The 19,770-nt window shown below is 45.9% G+C and overlaps 1 protein-coding gene across 1 annotated transcript in view; it reads right to left on the bottom strand.

Annotated features, from left to right (window-relative positions):
* plcl5 (phospholipase C like 5) overlaps positions 1–19,770 on the bottom strand; it is a 72,435-nt gene that overhangs the window by 21,819 nt on the left and 30,846 nt on the right. Inside the window, exon 2 of the mRNA XM_056608934.1 lies at positions 7,092–9,575. Within this exon, the coding sequence (XP_056464909.1) occupies positions 7,092–9,575 (2,484 nt within the window). The remainder of the gene's footprint in view (positions 1–7,091; positions 9,576–19,770) is intronic.

Below are 19,770 nucleotides of genomic sequence, written 5' to 3'. Positions count from 1 at the left end.
AAGAGATATGTAAATTGTGAATGCCATTATATTGAATATGATATCATATATATTACAAATGTATAATCCATCCTAGTTTTATCCACAACAGACAGGGATGAGAGTTGAAGAGCTATCTCCCTTAACCTCAGGCGATCGCCTTGACATAGCAACAAAGAAAGAGATTGGCATTGATTTCCATTGAAGGTAAGTCACATTGATCAAATATGATTAGGCTCCACTGGCAACACGAGACAAATGCGTCTGTATTTCAAACATACTCCCACATCATCTTCTGTGATCACATACTGTATCATCACACAGGTTATCACTTACTGTATGATTAACCAATCAGCTGCTGATAATGACAATTCAGGGAGGGATCATTTATTAATTATTTTTTCATTCTGCCCACTGTGTTGAGCCTTTTACCAAGGTCAGTGATATGGTTTTGCAGGGATTCAGATCATAGGATTGCCTTCGGTCACTGAGTAAATATTGTACTTCTGTTTGTGTTTAAACCAAAATTATATAATAACGCTGTCTTTCGTTGGAAAATTTAACTGAGGAATTTCTTCCGCTAAAATAAAAAAAAGACATGGTCTCGGATAATGGACCAGCATTTGATTGGTCATGGTCTTGAACCGGTCTTGCCCCCTACTCTGTCCTAATTCAGAATCGCTCAGTCGCGGCCCCCTTAAAGTCTTGGACTGGACTCTGACTTGATATGCTCCGGTCTTGGTCTTGACCCGGTTTGGATGGTCTCGACTACGACACTGTGGTTACCATCAAGACAGACCCAGTTCGTCAAAGTAACTCCATGTATATGAGATGGCATTAAAGAAGTGCATACTCATCTCGTCTATGCGCATCTCAAACGCCATCAATGAGAAATCAAGTGCACTTATTGCACTTGGGGCACTATATACTATTCAGAGCCAAGAGAGTGCTTGTCTTTGTAAGAGAGAAAAGCCAGTACTTCCTGTGACATCATTCAATTCAATCAACTATCTAAGGCTGACCACAGGAAACCAGCCTCCAACCACAGCTCTGACAGCACTAATGGACGGATCAACCACACCCAACCCCTCAATTTCCCTCTCCCTCCTTGGTCTTTACCTCACCATTTACTACTGCTTAACTACTTAGTCACCGAGCACACTCTTTTTACAATTCAGATACATGTCATTATGGGTGAGGCATGTTGCTCAAGGGTCCCCACATGTGGTTTGGGGACACTGGGGGAAGCGAACACAATACCTTTTGTCTGGGAGTCGAACCTACGCTAACCACTGGACTATCCTTCTATGCCCACTTGCTTACTGCAGCATTATGTCGTAGTAATCTCATTCTGATCCCCAGTGGCCATCCATCCATCCAGCCCTCTGGACCCAAACCAGACCGGGCTGAAGACCTGAGTGAAATGACTGAAAGACCAGGCTAAACTGCCCTGCCAGCAGGCAGGCTCAAGCCCCACACCACTCCATCTGAGTGAGGAGGAGTAGGACGAGACAGAGAGATATTATCTAACAACAGAGTGGGGAAAGAAACCAGGAGGGAGACAGCGAGCGGGTGCTAGAAATGAGGGATGCAGATGACTCAATAAAGTATGGCGTGTGGAGTGTGAAAAAAGGCTGAAAAAAACAAGGAAATTTGTGTTTCCCGGATAGGGGGAAGGGGGAGTTCATTAGGGAATCTGTCCACACGTTGAGCTCTTTAAGCAGTATTAGAACGAGGAGGTGGTTCCGTCATTGGGGGCCCGACCTTCCTTGAATCAGGGGGGGGGGATAGCTGGCATCTGTATGCACAGCCTGAGCTACTCTCTCCCTCTCTATCTAAAAACTCTCTGGGGCCCAAAGGCAAAGCTACTGAAAATTAAAAAAAAACTCTCACTGGTAGAAGAAGAGCAGAGCAGAACAGACCAGTATTAACATATAGCATTAATCCAATGCTGGATAATGAGTTCCGGTGTGTGTGTGTGTGTGTGTGTGTGTGGGGGGGGGGGGGTCTGTGAGACTGAGCAACGTGTATTGATATATAAGCATTTATTATGTTTGCGTTATGATGTGTGTGTGAGCACACATCTGCTTGTGTTGCGAGTGTATTAATGCATGCATGTCTGTGTGTTTGTGTCTGTGTGGGTGGGTTTGGGTGTGGGTGTTGCTCTGGTGTGTGTGTGTGTGTGTGTGTGTGTGTGTGGGTGTGTGTGTGTGTGTGTTTGTGTGGGTGTGGGTGTGGGTGTGGGTGTGGATGTCTGTGTGTTTGTGTGCAAGCGCACTTGTTTGTGTTGCGAGCACATAAATACATGCATGTGTGTGTGTGTGTGTGTGTGTGTGTGTGTGTGTGTGTGTGTGTGTGTGTGTGTGTGTGTGGGTGTGTGGGTGTGTGTGTGTCTGTGCGTGTCGCGGATTGGGTAATTTGCATGCTTCAGTGGTGGAAAAGGCCAACAAGTAGCTTGTATTTTTAATTGCGTTAGCCCAAGCCCAGTCCACTTCACTACTTGATTCGCCCACTTCCTAACCCATGTTCCCTGAATAAGGCTATGTGTGCGTGTTATGCTGCAGCTTGCTTACCTTTTCTTGTGTCTCTTTCTATTTGTGTCATTATTCCCCTCCATCCCTCCCTGTCTTTGATTCTTTCATTCCTTGCCTCCTCCCTTTCTTTATTTTTGTGTTTCGTATCTGGTAATGCATAGTGGTGGAGGTGTTGAAGATGCATGAAGTGCCACTCTCGCTCTCATATCCTCTTTTATTCTCTCTCTCTCTCTCTCTCTCTCCCCCTCCATCCCTTATTTAGCCATTCAGCGAAAGTCAAAGCGGTGCAAAGTCAATGTTCGACAGTCCCTTGATATATCATCCAGTCCAAAGCCTGACCGATACATTGGTTGACCGATTTCCTCAGCCGATATTGGCCCACAGCTAAACGTTTTCAAAGATATATCGGTATCAGCATGATTTTTTGCCGATATATGGATCCGAAAGCCACTGACTTCCTCTAACACATGTAATGTTGTAGTTTTGTTTTCTGAATTGAATTCCAATCAAACATGTGTGTAACAAATTAAACCGTTTCAGTCAAAACAACAACGGCAACCAATGTCTGCATCGTGACTGCCCTGTTTCGAAATTTAACATGGCGCATCTATTATATAGTTTCGGGAGAACTATAGTCTATATAAATCAATATGTTTTTGTTTTCTTTACTGGCACACAGAAATGGTGAATGGTTGCAAATGTGGCTACTTGGGTCGCAGTCCTGAGCCCTGACATATATGGAATAATGGCCGACATATTTATATTTTCAATATCGATATCGGCCATTTTTTACGCCCTAATATCGGTATTGGCATCGGCACCTAAAATCCAGTATCGGTCAGGCTCCCATCTGGCCTACTACTGGATGAGCTCTGATTCTGACTCCCTCTCTCTTTGGTCTATTTTTTGCTCATCTCTCCGAGTGGTTCTGAATGGGGTTTGGTGTGAGTCACAGGCTGAGTTTTGTTCACAGTAAGGGGGTAGACAGACGCTTCTTGACAAGGAGAGACGCCTTGGTGGACGCTTCTGACTCGTGTCTCGTCTCTGCTCTTGCCTCAGATGTCAGCTGCAGCTCTGCACCCACTCTTCTCTTGGTAATGAGTCGATTTAGAAAGGCCCCACGCTTCTCATCCTATTGATCTGTACACTTGCTTTGTCTCGCACTCTCTTTCCCCCTCTCTCTTGTCCTTCTTAATTTATCTTTCTCTGTCAACCCACACATAAGTGAAAAAATGAACGTCAATATGCTGCAGGAACAATTAGTAAAGGGAGAACGTTGATGTAAGCATCAGAGAGCGCAGGCATTTCATAAAGTGGCGCAGAAATGGAGGCCATTTGCTCCAAAGGACCATATGTGGCCAGCGATTCAGAGGATTCAAAGGATTCAGACCCCTGAATAGGATGAAATATTATTTAGATGACTTAAATATATTGGACAACCGTGAAATGATTGTGTAGCCTGTGCTAGTAGCAGATAGCACATTACACTGTGGCTACGACCTGAATATGGAACTCGTTACATCGTACTTTGTGATAGATTAAGTGTCAAGAGGACCATCAATTAATTTTGACCTACATGTACGAAAGGGCACGGATACTCCTCCGAGAATAGTTGTAGCTGCCAGTGAGTCTTAAAATGATTCCGTTGGCAAGTCCATCATTGGCTGACGGCATTTTTTGCAGCCTGTGTAAAGCTCAGAACTAAACTAACTAAATAAGCAGGCTGTGAAAATGCCTGTTCCAATTTAAAGCCAATCTATGCTGTGAGAGTGCAGGATTTAGCAGAAATTGTATCTGTAGAATGTAGCCGATTTTAAATCGCATTAGTTGCCGGAAGTCTAGTTAATCTAGAGGGATATCTGCAGGCTGCAACTGTTCATAACAAAAAAAGACCAATTCAATTATTGAACACAGGGATTATGGGATTCAAGTCTCACTGTGGATCTGCTCTTTTCAACATCGGAATTACTTGTGTGTTCTGAAGTCTTCAGCAATCATATTCTTATAGTCGTCTGGCCTAAACTATGAGGGGAAGTATTTTCCTTTATTTGATAGAATCTATGGTACTTCCAAGCAGATGAAGAAATTGCACTGCATTTTTTGCAAGCTCTTTTAAAAAGAATTCTGGTGCTCAGTTCATTGAAGTGCAATGACAGATAATTTAGTTGCTAGCCACAGTGACAGTATTGTGGTGCTGGCAGTTCTTGTGAACTATAAAGCATTGTGACGAACATACAGCGTCCAATCGCATCATGTCAACTACCAGATGGCTGTCTGCCCCCAGCCCTCCCACGGTCCTCCTCACAACTTGTACTTATACCATGAATTCTGCACTTTTTCCGTAGTATAAACTCCCACAAATACCAAAATAGCTAGAAAACAAGAAATGGGTGTTATCATAGAGGAAGCCAACGCAACAACCATGAGAATACTTAATGTGGTCATCATACTGTACGTCTAAAGACCAGGATGACACATTCTCTCTAACACACACACACACACACACACACACACACACACACACACACACACACACACACTCACACACACACACACACACACACGCACACGCACACGCACACGCACACGCACACACACACACACACACACACACACACACACACACACACACACACACACACGCAAACACACACACACACACACACACACACACACACACACACACACACACACGCACACGCACACGCACACGCACACGCACACGCACACACACACGTGCAAACACACACACACACACACACACACACACACACACACACACACACACACACACACACACACACACACACACACACACACATCCATCTATCTATATATATAAATCTTCCTTCTAGTAGCGCAGGGGGGAAATTAATAACAAGTGATAATATCAAGTGCTCCTCACTCCTAATACAAGTCCAACTAGATGGATATTCTATTTTGGACACGGAAAGACAAGACAAGAGTCTGCCCGTCTAAATCAGACCTCTGATGATATGAGGCCTGTGTGGCGTCTAGAATGGCATAGCCTGCTTGACCTTATCGTATAGCCAGTGCGCCTAGTAAACGGTAGGCTAACCTTAATGGCCTTTTACCGTTCACAAGCAAGGCAAACACCAGCTTTCCTCGGCCCCAGTTTTATAAGATTCCACTCAGTACCTGGAAACCGCACTTCTCTCCCTTCTGCTAATTGTGCCAAGTTAATGATTACACTATGCGTATGGTCTAATCATTGCCCTTAATTGTGCAATGTTGTGACTTTAGTGCCCCACTTATCTAGAAAATATTAATAGAGACCACTTAAGAGAGAGCACAACACAACCCAGAGCAGGGATTTGTTATTCGTTAATGCCGCAAAAATGAAAAAAAGAGTCTGATTAATATTTAAAATGTTCCCCTTGGTTTTTAATGCTCCAAATACTATGGGGAATTGTTTGGGTGACTTTATGTTGTTAACAATTTAAGGATGTTGTGAAATCTTGTCTGGAACACAACACATGGAATTATTTCCAGTCAAATAAGTCTGTAGACTAGCGTTAGTGTCAGAAATGTGCCCCAGGCGCCACTTATTTGATGATGATGTAACCGGGGTTGAAAACATTTGTATATACCAAAGTCATCACTTCAAATGAATTGCAGGGAAAGTGCAGACTTTAACCTTTCTAGTATTTTAGTTAGGTTTGAATGATTACTTTTACATTTAAAAATGTGTCACGGTTGGATTTAATGAAATGCCTAAATGATGGGAGTGCAACGGTGTGTGTTGAATAAATGAAGACTCTGATAACCTCAGCGATTGTGGGGCTGATTGATCGCTGTTCAGTCAAGAACATAAAGTTGCAGGCTGCAGTTAATTTGTCAGATTTCCAATACGAAAAACGTTACTGCGGTAAGGAAGAGAATGGTGAGCAGAGAGCAGCCTCGTAGTTAGATCCCCCTGCTTTCGCTTGGGCAAATGCTATAGGTGGTAATGCTAAGTGATTGACAAATCTGCCACCGTCATGGACGCGCATTCATCTTAATTATAGGAGCACTACCAACATGCTGAGCCGTTTATGGCACACCATCCAAATTCCTGGCTTACGCGAAAGGGGCAAAGCAGGGGGGGACTAAACCTAAACAACTAACTAACTGGCTTCAGCAAACACTTTTTAACCAGATTAGATTGTGCAAGGAGATAATCTTAAGGCTTGAGCGTGTTTATAGCGTCTGATAGTGTTTACAGCCATATTCAGCAGTTGAAGAAATTACTTTAAATAGGGTGACATGGCTATGATTTATGCAATTTATTGTCTTATTTGTTTATTTTGTGCGATATTACATTTTCAGTAGAAGTTTTTTAACAAAGATATACAATAGTATAAATAATAAAGTCTCCCATGTGTAGGCAGACACTTATGTTATTGTAATAAAGGTCAAAAAACAAAAAGTCTGGCCCGGAAAAACGTGACCGAAAAACTGTGACCGAACAACCGTGATCCAAAATACTGTTTTTCCCTTGAATCATTGTACCACAACTCAATAAATAAATCCTATTTGTGATAAACTAATAATTGTTGTTTCAAAAGGATCCATTACCTGCACGTTCTCCCTCAGGTCCGTGGCTTCCCGGAGAGGCTGGGTGGAGGCTCTGAAGAGCTCATCCACGACCTTGATGCCCGTAGTCTTGGTGGATGTGTACTCCCGGGTCTTACGCCCCTTCCTCACAGATAGTCCCCTCTTATGGGCCTTGCCTCCTCCCCGTCTATTGGTGATAGCAATGTGAACAAACAAGGTGGTGTTGGCCAGAAACTCCCCAGTCAGAGACTGCAGGGGCACATGTCTGTAGCCGGGCTGCAGGCACTCGAAAGGGATGGTGTACTGACCGATGAACTCGTCTCCGATGTAGTCGTCGTCCAGCACCACGAAGCGGAGTGCGGCCAGTTCAGGTAAATTAATCTGAAACTCGAAGCTCTCGTCAAAAACAGGGTTGTCTCCGTTCTGGGACACGGTTTTCGTTCTCTGCTCGGCACAGTCGGCGGGGATGCCGTGGATCTCGGCGTAGATGTAAGGCTCCACCACATCGCCCTTGGCAGCGGAGCCACGGGGCTTGGGCAGGTTCTGCCCGCTGATGACCTTTATGTGGAGAAGCTGGGCAGACACCCCCGGGAGGGAGTCTCGGGCGTTTGCACTGAAGTAGGACACCTCCTCCCTCATGATGGCTGGCCGCAGCACATAGCCGCAGTTCCCGTTCTGTCTGAACCAGCCCAGGTTCAGGTCCATCATCAGTCCGGGGGTCTGGTAGTTCATGGCCACAATCTGGCAGCCACATTTCCAGAAGTCCTGGGGGTTTATGTTACTCGCATCGATCCGCATGGGTGTGGGGTATATCCTGGAGAGAAAGCGCTTGTTATAGCAGACAAAATCCTCTGGGAATTCATTGGCAAACCTGTTTGCGTCCACCTCGTTGAAAGAGCATATTTCCCAGTATTTCTGTTCTTTCTTGGATATGTCAAAGTCCCTGAACTGAACTGACTTACAGAGGGAAACAAGGTCAGACAGCTCCCGACAGAGCCTGAGTCTCCTGCCCAAGCCATTTAGCTGGTCCTTCTCATTGGCTCCTAACCTCCGTGACATCTCTAGACCCTCCTCCTCATCCGTCACATCCCCTTCGGTCTCAGTACAGCTGGGGGGTAGCCTTTTACCCTTGATGAGGATTTTCCCTCTGAGTTGTTCTGGGGAGGGCAGGTAAATCTCCTCTTTGTTGGGAAGGTCTACGTACAGCTTGTCTCCGAGGATCTTCTTCATGTGCTGGGCAATGACCCTCTGCTGGTGGATGCAACAGTGTGTCACCAAGCAAAGAATTAGCGGATACTCTGAGCTCTCGAAAGCATACTGGTTTATGATGTCGAGCACCTTAGAGAAAGCCAGCTGAGAGGCGACAGAGCTCCCTACGTACACCACTGGTTCGTTATCTGGTCCGTCCCATACGATGACCTCCAGGCTACGGCAGCCCATCCGCAGTGCTCGGATGTAGCTGCTTATGTCTGACGAGCCCCAGAAGTGGTCTTCGAGAAGGGACGCGTTGTGTGAAGAGTTGATGTAGTAATGGGATAAAGGTTGGGTCATGTCTTGGCACACACGCTTGTGCTGGGGATCAAAGATGTGGCACTCGGAGGAAAGGAGGTAGTGAGTGAAACCGTCGATGGAGAGGTAGCCTCGCTCCCTGCCTTCAGCGGATGGCTCAAACTTCTGAACAATTTCCCTGCACATGTCTTCATTAACGCCCTCCACTCCCTGCTCCACCTCCACAAACAGCATTAAGTCCTTACTGTCCAAATACTCCTTATTACTGGAGAACTGCACCAGCAAGAAAAAAATCTCTGGACGCGTGCACAGCTCACAATAGGCCTCCACAAATGTGTCCATGTTAATATCTTCTCCATATTGGTCTTTAGCCTTCTGGAGCTCCTTAAACTTGAGTTCTATCCTGGACTCTTTCATGCCTGGGTTGAGGCCTTTAATGATCTGGGTGGCACGGAACAGGTCTATGTATCCATCCTTCTCCATATCCGCGAGCTCAAACACAGATCCGATCCAGGACGTTCGCAGGCTAGGCTGGCTTTGTTCCACCATATCAACAGGGTGCCTGCCATACGACACCAAATATCTCAGCCCCATCACCCACGTACTGACAACGTCCGCAGTGCTGCCCACTAGGTCTAGGGACTCATAGTTATCTCCGTAGATTATAGAGAAAGCACACTCATCAGGGAACTGATCCGAAAGACCATTGCTGCGCAACACCGGTGTCTTCTTCCCAAGGCGCACCTCTTTGATGCTCTTGATCTCCAGTTTGGCCTTATCTGAATCTTTCTTTGAGGGCTCCCAGCGGAGCCAATGCATGTCAGGGTCCAACAGGAAGTAGCGGTTGTACATGCGCGAATTGGAGCGCACTTTCTTCATCTCGCAGCCCTCCATCATGAAGGCCATGCAGGCGGCCGTGCTGCTTATCTTGCGGTCATTGGGCATGGAGCTGAAGGAGACGGTCTTCTTCCTTACTTGCCTCTGCTTGGAGCCATCCTGAAAACAGAATCGGGGGTGGGGTAGGGAGACAAAATAAAAGTATTTTAATAACTGACTTTAAACTGTACAAAGAATATACTCTACAAATGCAATACACAATCACCAGATAATGTAAAACGATATCTCTGTCCCAAACACCTTAAATCCACCTTAAATCCATCTCCAAAAGGCTAAGAAAAATATGTTCGCTCTCTCCTCATTTGGTGCCAAATGCATGAATTTCTGAATTCTGTACAATACAGTTCTATATTAGGCGCCTTTCAACACACAGTGGTTATGTTCCAGTTTATGAACATTCTTGTTTTTCAGTTTGTCCTCTGTCAGTCCAAAGTGGAGCTCCTCTTTATTGAGCAACAACACATGCTGAATGACCCCACGCAATGATTTAGGTGACACAGCAATATTTCCTGTAAACACCCCCCTTCTATTCAAACTTATTATTCATTACTTGTTAAACCAAAGCAACATGTTTTCACTCAAGACAATAGTCCTATAACCCATGCCATATATTTTGAGATATTTGATTATTTGACTTTATAATCCTGTCAAAAACCAAATGTCGCAATGGTTTGGCTTTGTTCTCAATAGTTGTTTATAAGTTCAAAGTTAAGGCCTTGCTTCACATTACCCAATTATTCCACGAACATATGTTGGAAGGGTGGTTTTCATCTGAAATAGGAGGAACCAATTTTGATGTTGAACCGTGTCAGTCCTTGAATGCTTTCACTCCAGTGCAGAGATCAAGTGAAATCTCTGTGCCAAACTCGAACAGTGTGTAGTTGTAGGTACACGTTTTCACCTGACCTATTAGACAACCCCCATCTATGCAGGCCCTGATTATTCTCCTTCAGGGCGTGGTTCCTGAAAACCCCCTTTTCGGGTCATCCATCTTGCAGCTTATGGCCAGGGGGAGATGCCACACGACCACTCATCAAGATTAACGAGCACCACTTGCCACCAAGCTCAGAAATGACACAATCATCTGTCTCCCTTTGTGCCCTTGTTTGACGACCTCTCTCTCTCTCCTATTTGACTAGAGCCAACAATCCAATAGTTGTCAGACAAATGCCGCTGCAGCTTTTGACAACCTTTGGCACCCGTAATATATTTTTGTTTGGGGATTCTCAAACATGTTCTTGGAGGTTTATCCTCCTGGTTGTGCTCTGGTCTAGAGGTGCAGGGGACCACCCAGGTGAACAGGTCACCACGACCAAGCAATGAAATACAAGTAGTCGACTGAACCGTAATAATGGTTGTAAGTATCACCAGGGGCACATACTAAGGGACCACAGGCGATACAAGAGCTGTAATCATTCCCAAAAGTCTATGTTCTCCCCTCTCAGAGAAATATTTGGTTTTTGCATGCCATGCAATTGTTTGAGAAGTTGCCATGGATCCTGTGTAAACTGTAAAAACATAAGCCCACTCCGAGCCCAGAAGAATATGTTCTGTTGGTTCAGCTGGAACATGAACGTTATCCTGTGACTCTTGCAACAGTTAATTCAGGGCAAGAAAAATAACGTGTCAACCACATCAGACTCGGCTGAGAGGACTGCTGGACCAAAGCCCATGCGTCATGGCTAATTTTATGTGGGCTGGCTGCTGTTGTTCTGCAGCCAATCAACACTCCCCGTGTATCCCAAAATACCGAGCAGCCCGCACCAGCACCATCAGAATCATTGCCCCCTACACAATCCACCCCACTTCTCCCCCCCTTCCCTCCTCCCAGTGATGACTCTTAGTCATCAGGAGGCTCAGGATTGTGTAGCCTGGGGCTTAAAGAGCTCTTGTATCGCATGTGTTGTGTGGGTGCTGCCGTACATCACGTAGGATGTACGGCAGAGGAATTCTGTGGCACAAAGAAAGCAGCTTGTTTGGTAGGCGGAAGGGAGGACAGAGAAGGAAGGGATCTGGTCAACATGATTGTTTCCAGGCCCTCCAGGGGGAAGTGCAGTTACCACCAAGAGGTCAGAGGGTGCAAAGGGTAACCGTGTGTTTCATTAGCAGGTGGTCGTAATTAGCTGGCAATCTCGTACGGACATCAAACTGTTGCCAGAGATCTGGACCCTTAATCAAAAACAAGCGGCACTGTTGCCCAGAGTAGGTCACATTCCAGGAGGATGATCATTGATCGTTCTTTTTTTACGACGGGACTTGAAAGCTGGCATTGATTCAGTCATGTGGTGCCGATAGGAAGGATGTGTTGCAGTAATAGGCCCAACTCTTCCACCGGTCCTGATATGGTTTTCGTCAACTTATTGTCACACTCTCATATTTTTGTTTCTTATCAATGCCCCTCACCCCCTAGGCCCCTTCACAACTTTGGAAATTAGTTTTCCTATGTTTTCGATGGCCTCATTCCTTTCTGCTGGGATGGCACCAATGACCCCATTAGTGGCATCGTAGCATCCCAGGCGGGTACCAGAGGCCTGGAGATGGAGGGATGAAGCAGATGGACAGACAGGGGGCTGCAACAGGTCCACTAACGGCCTGTGAAAGACATGGGCATGTCACACTAACCCGGTCCCTGTCAATGCGCTGACACCATGGCAGTGCCTGCCAATGACATTCCAACATGGAGACGGAGCATCACACTGAATCTAGGTGACACGGTCCATCAAATGTGTAAATTGGTACGAAAACAATATTGAATGACATAATGTATTTATCCTTCACCGCGTCTGATGAACTTCAAACAAACACTTCAGTTGTCAGCAGTAACCCCAAATATGTATATTGATATATGTTATTTTTTTAAAGCAAACTGTCTTCTGTATGGAAGCCATTTAGTAGGAAGGATGGAAAGATGGGCAACATAGCAAAAAGAAGGGTTCAAAGTTCACACTCTGCGGGTTAATGGGCTTGTTGGGCCACCCCACCCCAGGGCCTGGCCATCTCTTCCTGTGGGACTGCGAAAAAGAGCTTCATTCAACTGAAAAAAAAAATAGAAAACACCTCACACCCGCAACCCCCACGACCGCTCGCCTGAGTCACTCACTAAACCGCACGCTCCCCAGCCTCATAGATACTGTTGTGGTGGTAATACTGTTCTCCAAGGAGGGAAGGAAGCCAGGCGCGGCTTTGGGGAGTCTTGCCCAAAGAGCTGGAATAGGATCAGTGGGGTATTGTGGAATCGCTGAATGAGCCGGTGGTGCGGGAGATATGGGGAGGAGAGGGAGGGGGAGGAGGTGGAAGGAGAGGGGGGGGGGGGGGGGGGGGGGGGGGATCAAGGCACGGAGCAGAACAAAGCCAGGGCTTGATGACATTCTCTCTTCTCACACACACACAAACACACACACACAGAAGATTGAATGGTGTGTGTTTGTAGATGTGTGTGTTTATGGATCTGTGAGTGTTTGTGTGTGTACGTGTGTGTTAGAGAGAGTTTGAGTGTGCGTTTGAGAGAGTGTGAGTGTGTTTGTGAGTGTGTGTGTGTGTGTGTGTGTGTGTGTGTGTGTGTGTGTGTGTGTGTGTGTGTGTGTGTGTGTGTGTGTGTGTGTGTGTGTGTGTGTGTGTGTGTGTGTGTGTGTGTGAATACTCAGTCATGGCTGACTACATTACCATAAAAGCCAAAACAAACATATTTTCCGAAAGCGCTGGAAACCCAAGCGCTTTAACGCAGTGCTGCTGCGTCTACATCTCAACAAGCCATTCAGCGTCTCATCAAGAACAAACAGCCTATTTACACCAAAACAAGTCAAGTGAGATGAAATGGTTTTTTTTTGGTTTCTATGTACACATTTTTATTAAAGAAACTCCCACACACAAGCACACACGCAAACTACTCGGGCATCAGCCATAGCAAGCCAAAGAGTGGTCTCCCTGCCCGGGAGGACCTCACAGCTCAGTGGGTTGTGATTGGCTGGACACGAGGCCAGACTCCAGCAGGCCCCCCCGTGGGCTGCGACGCCACTCCTCCCCGCGTTGGGAGCTCGTTACGTGGACTGACATCTGAATCCCCCTGCTGCTTCTGCTGGAGCTCCAGGCTCACTTCACTCACAATCATGCAACAGGTTGCTGCAGCACTGTTGCCAGATATAATGTATCCGTCATATATAATCTGGTATAGGCCTGGTACAATACAGTCTCAGCTATAGTAAACTATAGTAAACTACAAACTAAACTAGTTTAGTTTGCATATCAACGACTTGTCAGAAACATGCCCCAGGTATAGGTCTTCAGATTTATGTTTGTGATGCAGTTGTCCATGTGTCCGGCAAAACCTGTGATGCTTTTGCAGATAAGCTAACCAAAAAATTAGAAAAAGTATCAGCTTTGCCTAATGCCTCCTGTTTGACCCTCAACACTAAGAAAACAAAATCGATCTGTTTTTCCATTAAAAAGCAACCTGCAACAGATTCCTTTAATGTTGTAATTAAAGATGAGCTCATTAAACAAGTAACAGAGGTGAAGTATTTATGGATGATTTGAGATTCTCAGTTAAATTTTAATAGTAACGAAAAGATTTGTAAAAAGTTTAAGGCTAACCTTAGGTGTTTCAAGATGATAAAAAATTGCTTGTTATTTGAAATGTGCCTTGCTGTTCTTAAACTCAAACTCGACACTTTCACATCTGTCATATGGTTTAACAACCTGGTCCCGGGCCAACAGGAGTCCCTCTACAATCATTGCCACATCTTAAGTAAATACGACATTTGAGTTTTGTAAACTTCATTGATTTCCACTATGTAAAGCTTGTGTTAAAATGTTTAAATGGACTTGATCCTCAGCCTCTCTCTAAATACATTAAGAGACTACAGAGCTACAGCAGATCCACAAGAGTAAGTCCTCGAACTTGCTACCTGATCACTTGAAATGAGCTACCAAATCCTGGTTTGTTCAGCAACAAACTTGTACTCAGTGTCTGTAGTTACTACTAATGTGTTTTATTGTATCTTGTTGTACTGTTACTTATTTTTTTACCTCATTGTTTTAATCTCTTTTTTTCCCACAAAAGCCCTTCTAGAGACGGGTGTTGCAAATTAGCATTCGCAATAAGCACGATGATACTTGCATTGGATAGCTGTTCTCAGTTTGTCTATGTACACTATATCTTTCCCTATCAAATAAACCATAAATAAGTAAATAGTATTGCACAATACACTATTGTACGATAATGTTATATACTGTAGGTCAATATAGTAAAGTACAATACTATATTGTATATTGTATACTATATGTATATGGAATACAGTATACACTATAGTACAGTACAGTTGAACAATAATTAAGTATTAACTTACTAATCGTACAGTAAATAAAACACTGTATCGTACAAACAAATATAGCCCAGTTTACTATGTAAAGTAAAGTAGAGTATAGTCGGGACTCAGTAAGGCAGAGATGTGAAATGATCAACTGCCGATCAGAAGGTGGAGGAGGAAGAGAGAGTGAGAAGGAGTGAAGGAGAAGATGAGGTTAATTAATGTGCGTTATAAGGCAAACAAAAAGGACCTATAGGAGGTGTGGACAAGGGAAGACATACAAAGGAGAATAACAATGTACGATGAGAGGAGTCAGGGAGACGAAGAACAGAATAAGAGAAACAAAAAGGAGAAAAGGAGCAGCTGACGACTGGCTGCCGCCCGTCAATGTTCAGGACGATGCAATAATGAAAGGAATCCATCAGCGCTGCCAATGCTGGAGAGAAATGTGGCTTCCATCGATTTGCTGGGCTTATCCTATTCTCTGGCTGTCACATTAGCGACTACAATACACTTACCATTGTCAGTTCACCACCACTTATTAACATCCAATCCCCTCACTGCTCCCCCTGGCCAGTGTGGAGTGGAGAGTGGAGCACATTATTATATTTGTGTGTGTGTGTGTGTGTGTGTGTGTGTGTGTGTGTGTGTGTGTGTGTGTGTGTGTGTGTGTGTGTGTGTGTGTGTGTGTGTGTGTGTGTGTGTGTGTGTGTGTGTGTGTGTGTGTGTGTGTGTGTGTGTGTGTGTGTGTGTGTGTTGGTTGGTTTGTGTGTTTGTGTGTCTCTCTGTTCTCAAACCAACCTGTGGTTCCCAACAACCTCCTGTGGGCATCTTCCTTGAGCACGATGCACCGATTCCCTTCATTGCGCCTTAATGACACCTGAATCTAAATCAGCCGGTTGCTTTGGATTAAAAGCATGCTACGTAGTGGTGTGAATGAGGTATCGCCCGTTTCGATTCGCTTTAAATTCTTGAGGTCATGATTTGATTCAAACGTATCCTTATTCAAAATTGATTCCGGATTCAGTACAACCCTGATTTCAGGAGCAACTCTGATCCTCTGTCCCCTAAGAAAGGGCATCCACCACCGACATCCTATCAGGGAGTTTACAGAGCACGGTGACCCTGAGAGGAAGACAATGGTCCTGCACACACACACACACACACACACACACACACAAACACACACACACACACACACACACACACACACACACACACACACACACACACACACACACACACACACACACACACACACACACACACACACACACACACACACACAAACACCTAATGTGTCTCTGTGTGCCTGCATGCGTGTAAAGGTGTGTTTGAGTGTCTGTGTGTGTGTGTGTGTGGGTGTGTCTGTGTGTGTGTGTGTGTGTGTGTTGGTTGGTTTGTGTGTTTGTGTGTCTCTCTGTTCTCAAACCAACCTGTGCATGTGTGCTCTCCAATGTGAAATGCAGATATCCAGGTGGTCCATTGTGTGTGTGTGTGTGTGTGTGTGTGTGTGTGTGTGTGTGTGTGTGTGTGTGTGTGTGTGTGTGTGTGTGTGTGTGTGTGTGTGTGTGTGTGTGTGTGTGTGTGTGTGTGTGTGTGTGTGTGTCTGTGTATGTGTGTGTGTGTGTGTGTGTGTGGCCTTGATAATCAATTCCCATTTTGCTGTTATGTCTCCTTTGTACCACAGACAATAAGGTGGAAAAGATTGTTATTAAGGCACACTGCCTCACTCTGAAACCCACCCACTACTCCCCCGCCCCTCCCCGACTCCCTGATGATTATTGTAAGGGTGGACCCGGGGCTGGGCAAAGATTCAATATTATTGTTTATTACACAGGTTTTATTAATACTCAGTTCTGATTGGCCAATCACTGCATTCAGCGATCTGTGATTTGTTCAATAACCAACCATTTCAACGCTATTTCAAAACAACCATTTATTGTTGATGCTTGAGGTAGTAAATTATGGTATGGGTACTAAAACTAATTATAGTCACATACCGTTTTTTAAACGTCCATATGTGATGAGCTTTAATCAGACTGTGGACCATGTTCTATCTTAGTTGCTAAGCACATCATGCTTTATATATAATTCGATATTTGGTCAAATTCCCCATAAGTATCGTGATAATAAATTGTTTTTCTATCTCTCCCCCGCCCTAGGTGATCAACCAGAGGAAGGCAGCAGTGTGAACAGGAAGAAGGTTGGAAATCCTGGAGGCGTTCCAGGTATGTCGGATGTAATACAGAGGCTGCTGTTAGGGGCTCCATTGATTCTGGCGGGCCATCGTGGGGGGAGGTACGGTCGATACGTACAGAGGTTCGACACGGAAGGGCTCGGCCGGGGAGTTGACTGAGGTCGTAAATCAAAAAATCACCCATAACCTGAATCCAAATCCACTGAGATGTTACGTGCTGCTCAGGCACACACAGACACACACACACACACACACACACACACACACACACACACACACGCACACACACACACACACACACGCACACACACACGCACACACGCACACACACACACACACACACGCACACACACACACACACACACACACACACACGCGTGCGTGCACTCAAAACTTTCATATGAAGACCACTCTCACTCACACAGACACAGATACACACACACACACACATGCACAAACACAACTACAGAGGCATACAGAAACGCCGACAACACCCACACACCAAACCTATCTCTCCCATGCGTAAGATAGTACATGCCATTTCCCTTGGGTTGTTTGCTCTGCCGTCCTCCACACCTCCAGATCTCCCTATGGGGCCAATTATCTCAAGCACACTCTCATCCCCGAGGCCCCTTTAGGTGGCCATGGATGTGCACCACAAACATGCATTGATGTGCATCACATATTTAACACTTGATTTGTCCCTACGTTATGTGCGCTCTCTTGTGTGCAGTTACAGTGTGTGTGTGTGTGTGTGTGTGTGTCATCGTGGGAGGAGCAACGACGCATCTTTCTTTCGTTTTTTGCTCCAGGGTTAAGTGGCCCGTTTCTCCGTTGACCCCGCCACTCTGCGACTATAGCAGGGGGCGGCGCCCCTGCAGCCTCTTAAGCCCCTCCCCTTCGGCTCCCTACATCTTTGCATGATAAAGGCCGCTGTAATTATCATTGATTTATATATATCGCTTCTACTAAAAAGCGCAGGTAGAGTGAGAGCGAGGGATAGAGATAGAGAGCGGCGAGAGTGAGTCACGGCCCCTGCATGCAGCTGTAATCATTGTCCTTGTCTCTCCAGTCCAGTTCACCTCTGCACCTGTCCACTCAACACCCCCTCAGGCCTCCCCTCGCTCACTCTCCCTGATTGTCTGCCCGGGCGCAGCACGCATCCATAAAGCTGCAGAAAAGCTGAATTTGAGTAATGATGGTGTAATCCTCGGGATGACACAGAACAAGAGAGGGAGAGCGGGAGAGAAAGGGCAGGAAGGAGAGAGACAGAGAGACAAGAGAGAACGAGAGCGAGAGAGAGCTAAAGGGAGAAAGAGAGACCTTGAGTCAAGCCTGTGGGCAGTTGGTTCAGTTCTGTACTGCTCTGCTCTCCTTTTTCTTAAGGAAGGGTATTTGAAGGTTATAATAACCTAGCTCGGTCTTACGTTCATGGTTTGCCTGCGTACCTCGATGTGTGTGTGTGCGCTCGCATGCGTGCGTGCATGTGTGAGTGTGTGCGTTTGTCTGTGTAAGAGAATGTATGTGTGATTTGGCAATCCATTAATCTAATGTATTTGTTCATTATTGACACAGCAGGGACAGGCCAGGAGGAGCATGCATAGCCTAAAGACAAAATCTGATTGTGTGTGTGTGTGTGTGTGTGTGTGTGTGTGTGTGTGTGTGTGTGTGTGTGTGTGTGTGTGTGTGTGTGTGTGTGTGTGTGTGTGTGTGTGTGTGTGTGTGTGTGTGTGTGTGTGTGGGTCTGTGTGCGTGTGTGAAGGCGATGCTGCCACACGTGATCTTCATACCTCTGGGCACATCTAGGGATTGTGGTGGGAGGTCTTAAAGATATTAAAAAACGTTGGGATCCAAACCCCTTTGGGGCAGGCTATACATAAAATAGCATTTTTGTCTCTCATTCCTGGCTTCACTATCATTCGACATCCTCTAGGTGTGTGTGTGTGTGTGTGTGTGTGTGTGTGTGTGTGTGTGTGTGTGTGTGTGTGTGTGTGTGTGTGTGTGTGTGTGTGTGTGTGTGTGTGTGTGTGTGTGCGTGTGTGTGTGTGTGGTTGAGTGTTTGTTTGCTCATTTGAGTGTGTTTGCCAGGATCTATGGAAAAGAGGAGGGCTAGGCTGAATTAACATCTCTCTCTCTCTCTCTCTCTCTCTCTCTCTCTCTCTCTCTCTCTCTCTCTCTCTCTCTCTCTCTCTCTCTCTCTCTCTCTCTCTCTCTCTCTCTCTCTCATTTGTTCTCCATTACCGGCTCTGGTGCCCTCCAACACGTAACCTTAGCCGTCCCTCTTTTGTTTTATTGCAACCCTGCTTTAATTCCATTTCCTCGCTTCCCCTCATTGTCTTGCCTTTACCCTTCCCTTCCACCCCCCCCCCCCCCTCTCTCTCTCTCTCTCTCCCCCTCTTTCCTATTGCCGCTCGCCCTGGCAGCGGTGATGAAGGCATGAGATTGATACGGGTGAAACAATTAAAGGCCAGACCAGCGGTGGCGGCATGGCCCCCCCCCCCACCCGCGCGGGAGGTTGGCGGGTGGGGGGGGGGGGGGGCGGGTGGAAATGATCCATCACTGCCTCGGTATCATCCGACACAGGCAGCTGTTCTCCAGCCGCTCACAATGAATTGTCTGCTAGCTAGGGGCTTGGGGGAGGGGGGAGAGGGGGCAGTGGGGGGGGGGGGAGATAGAAAGAATGGGGGGAGGAGGTGGGTGGGATGACGGCGGAGATGGCTCTGCGGAGGAATGTTGCCTGGGTACACAAAGAAATACTAAACTAAAAAACACACACATACACACACAG

Source organism: Gadus chalcogrammus, chromosome 2, assembly GCF_026213295.1.
Source record: "Gadus chalcogrammus isolate NIFS_2021 chromosome 2, NIFS_Gcha_1.0, whole genome shotgun sequence".
NCBI classification, from domain to species: Eukaryota; Metazoa; Chordata; class Actinopteri; order Gadiformes; family Gadidae; genus Gadus; species Gadus chalcogrammus.
The sequence above is the reverse complement of the archived record's forward strand: the minus strand, read 5'-3'. Positions and strand labels throughout refer to the sequence as shown.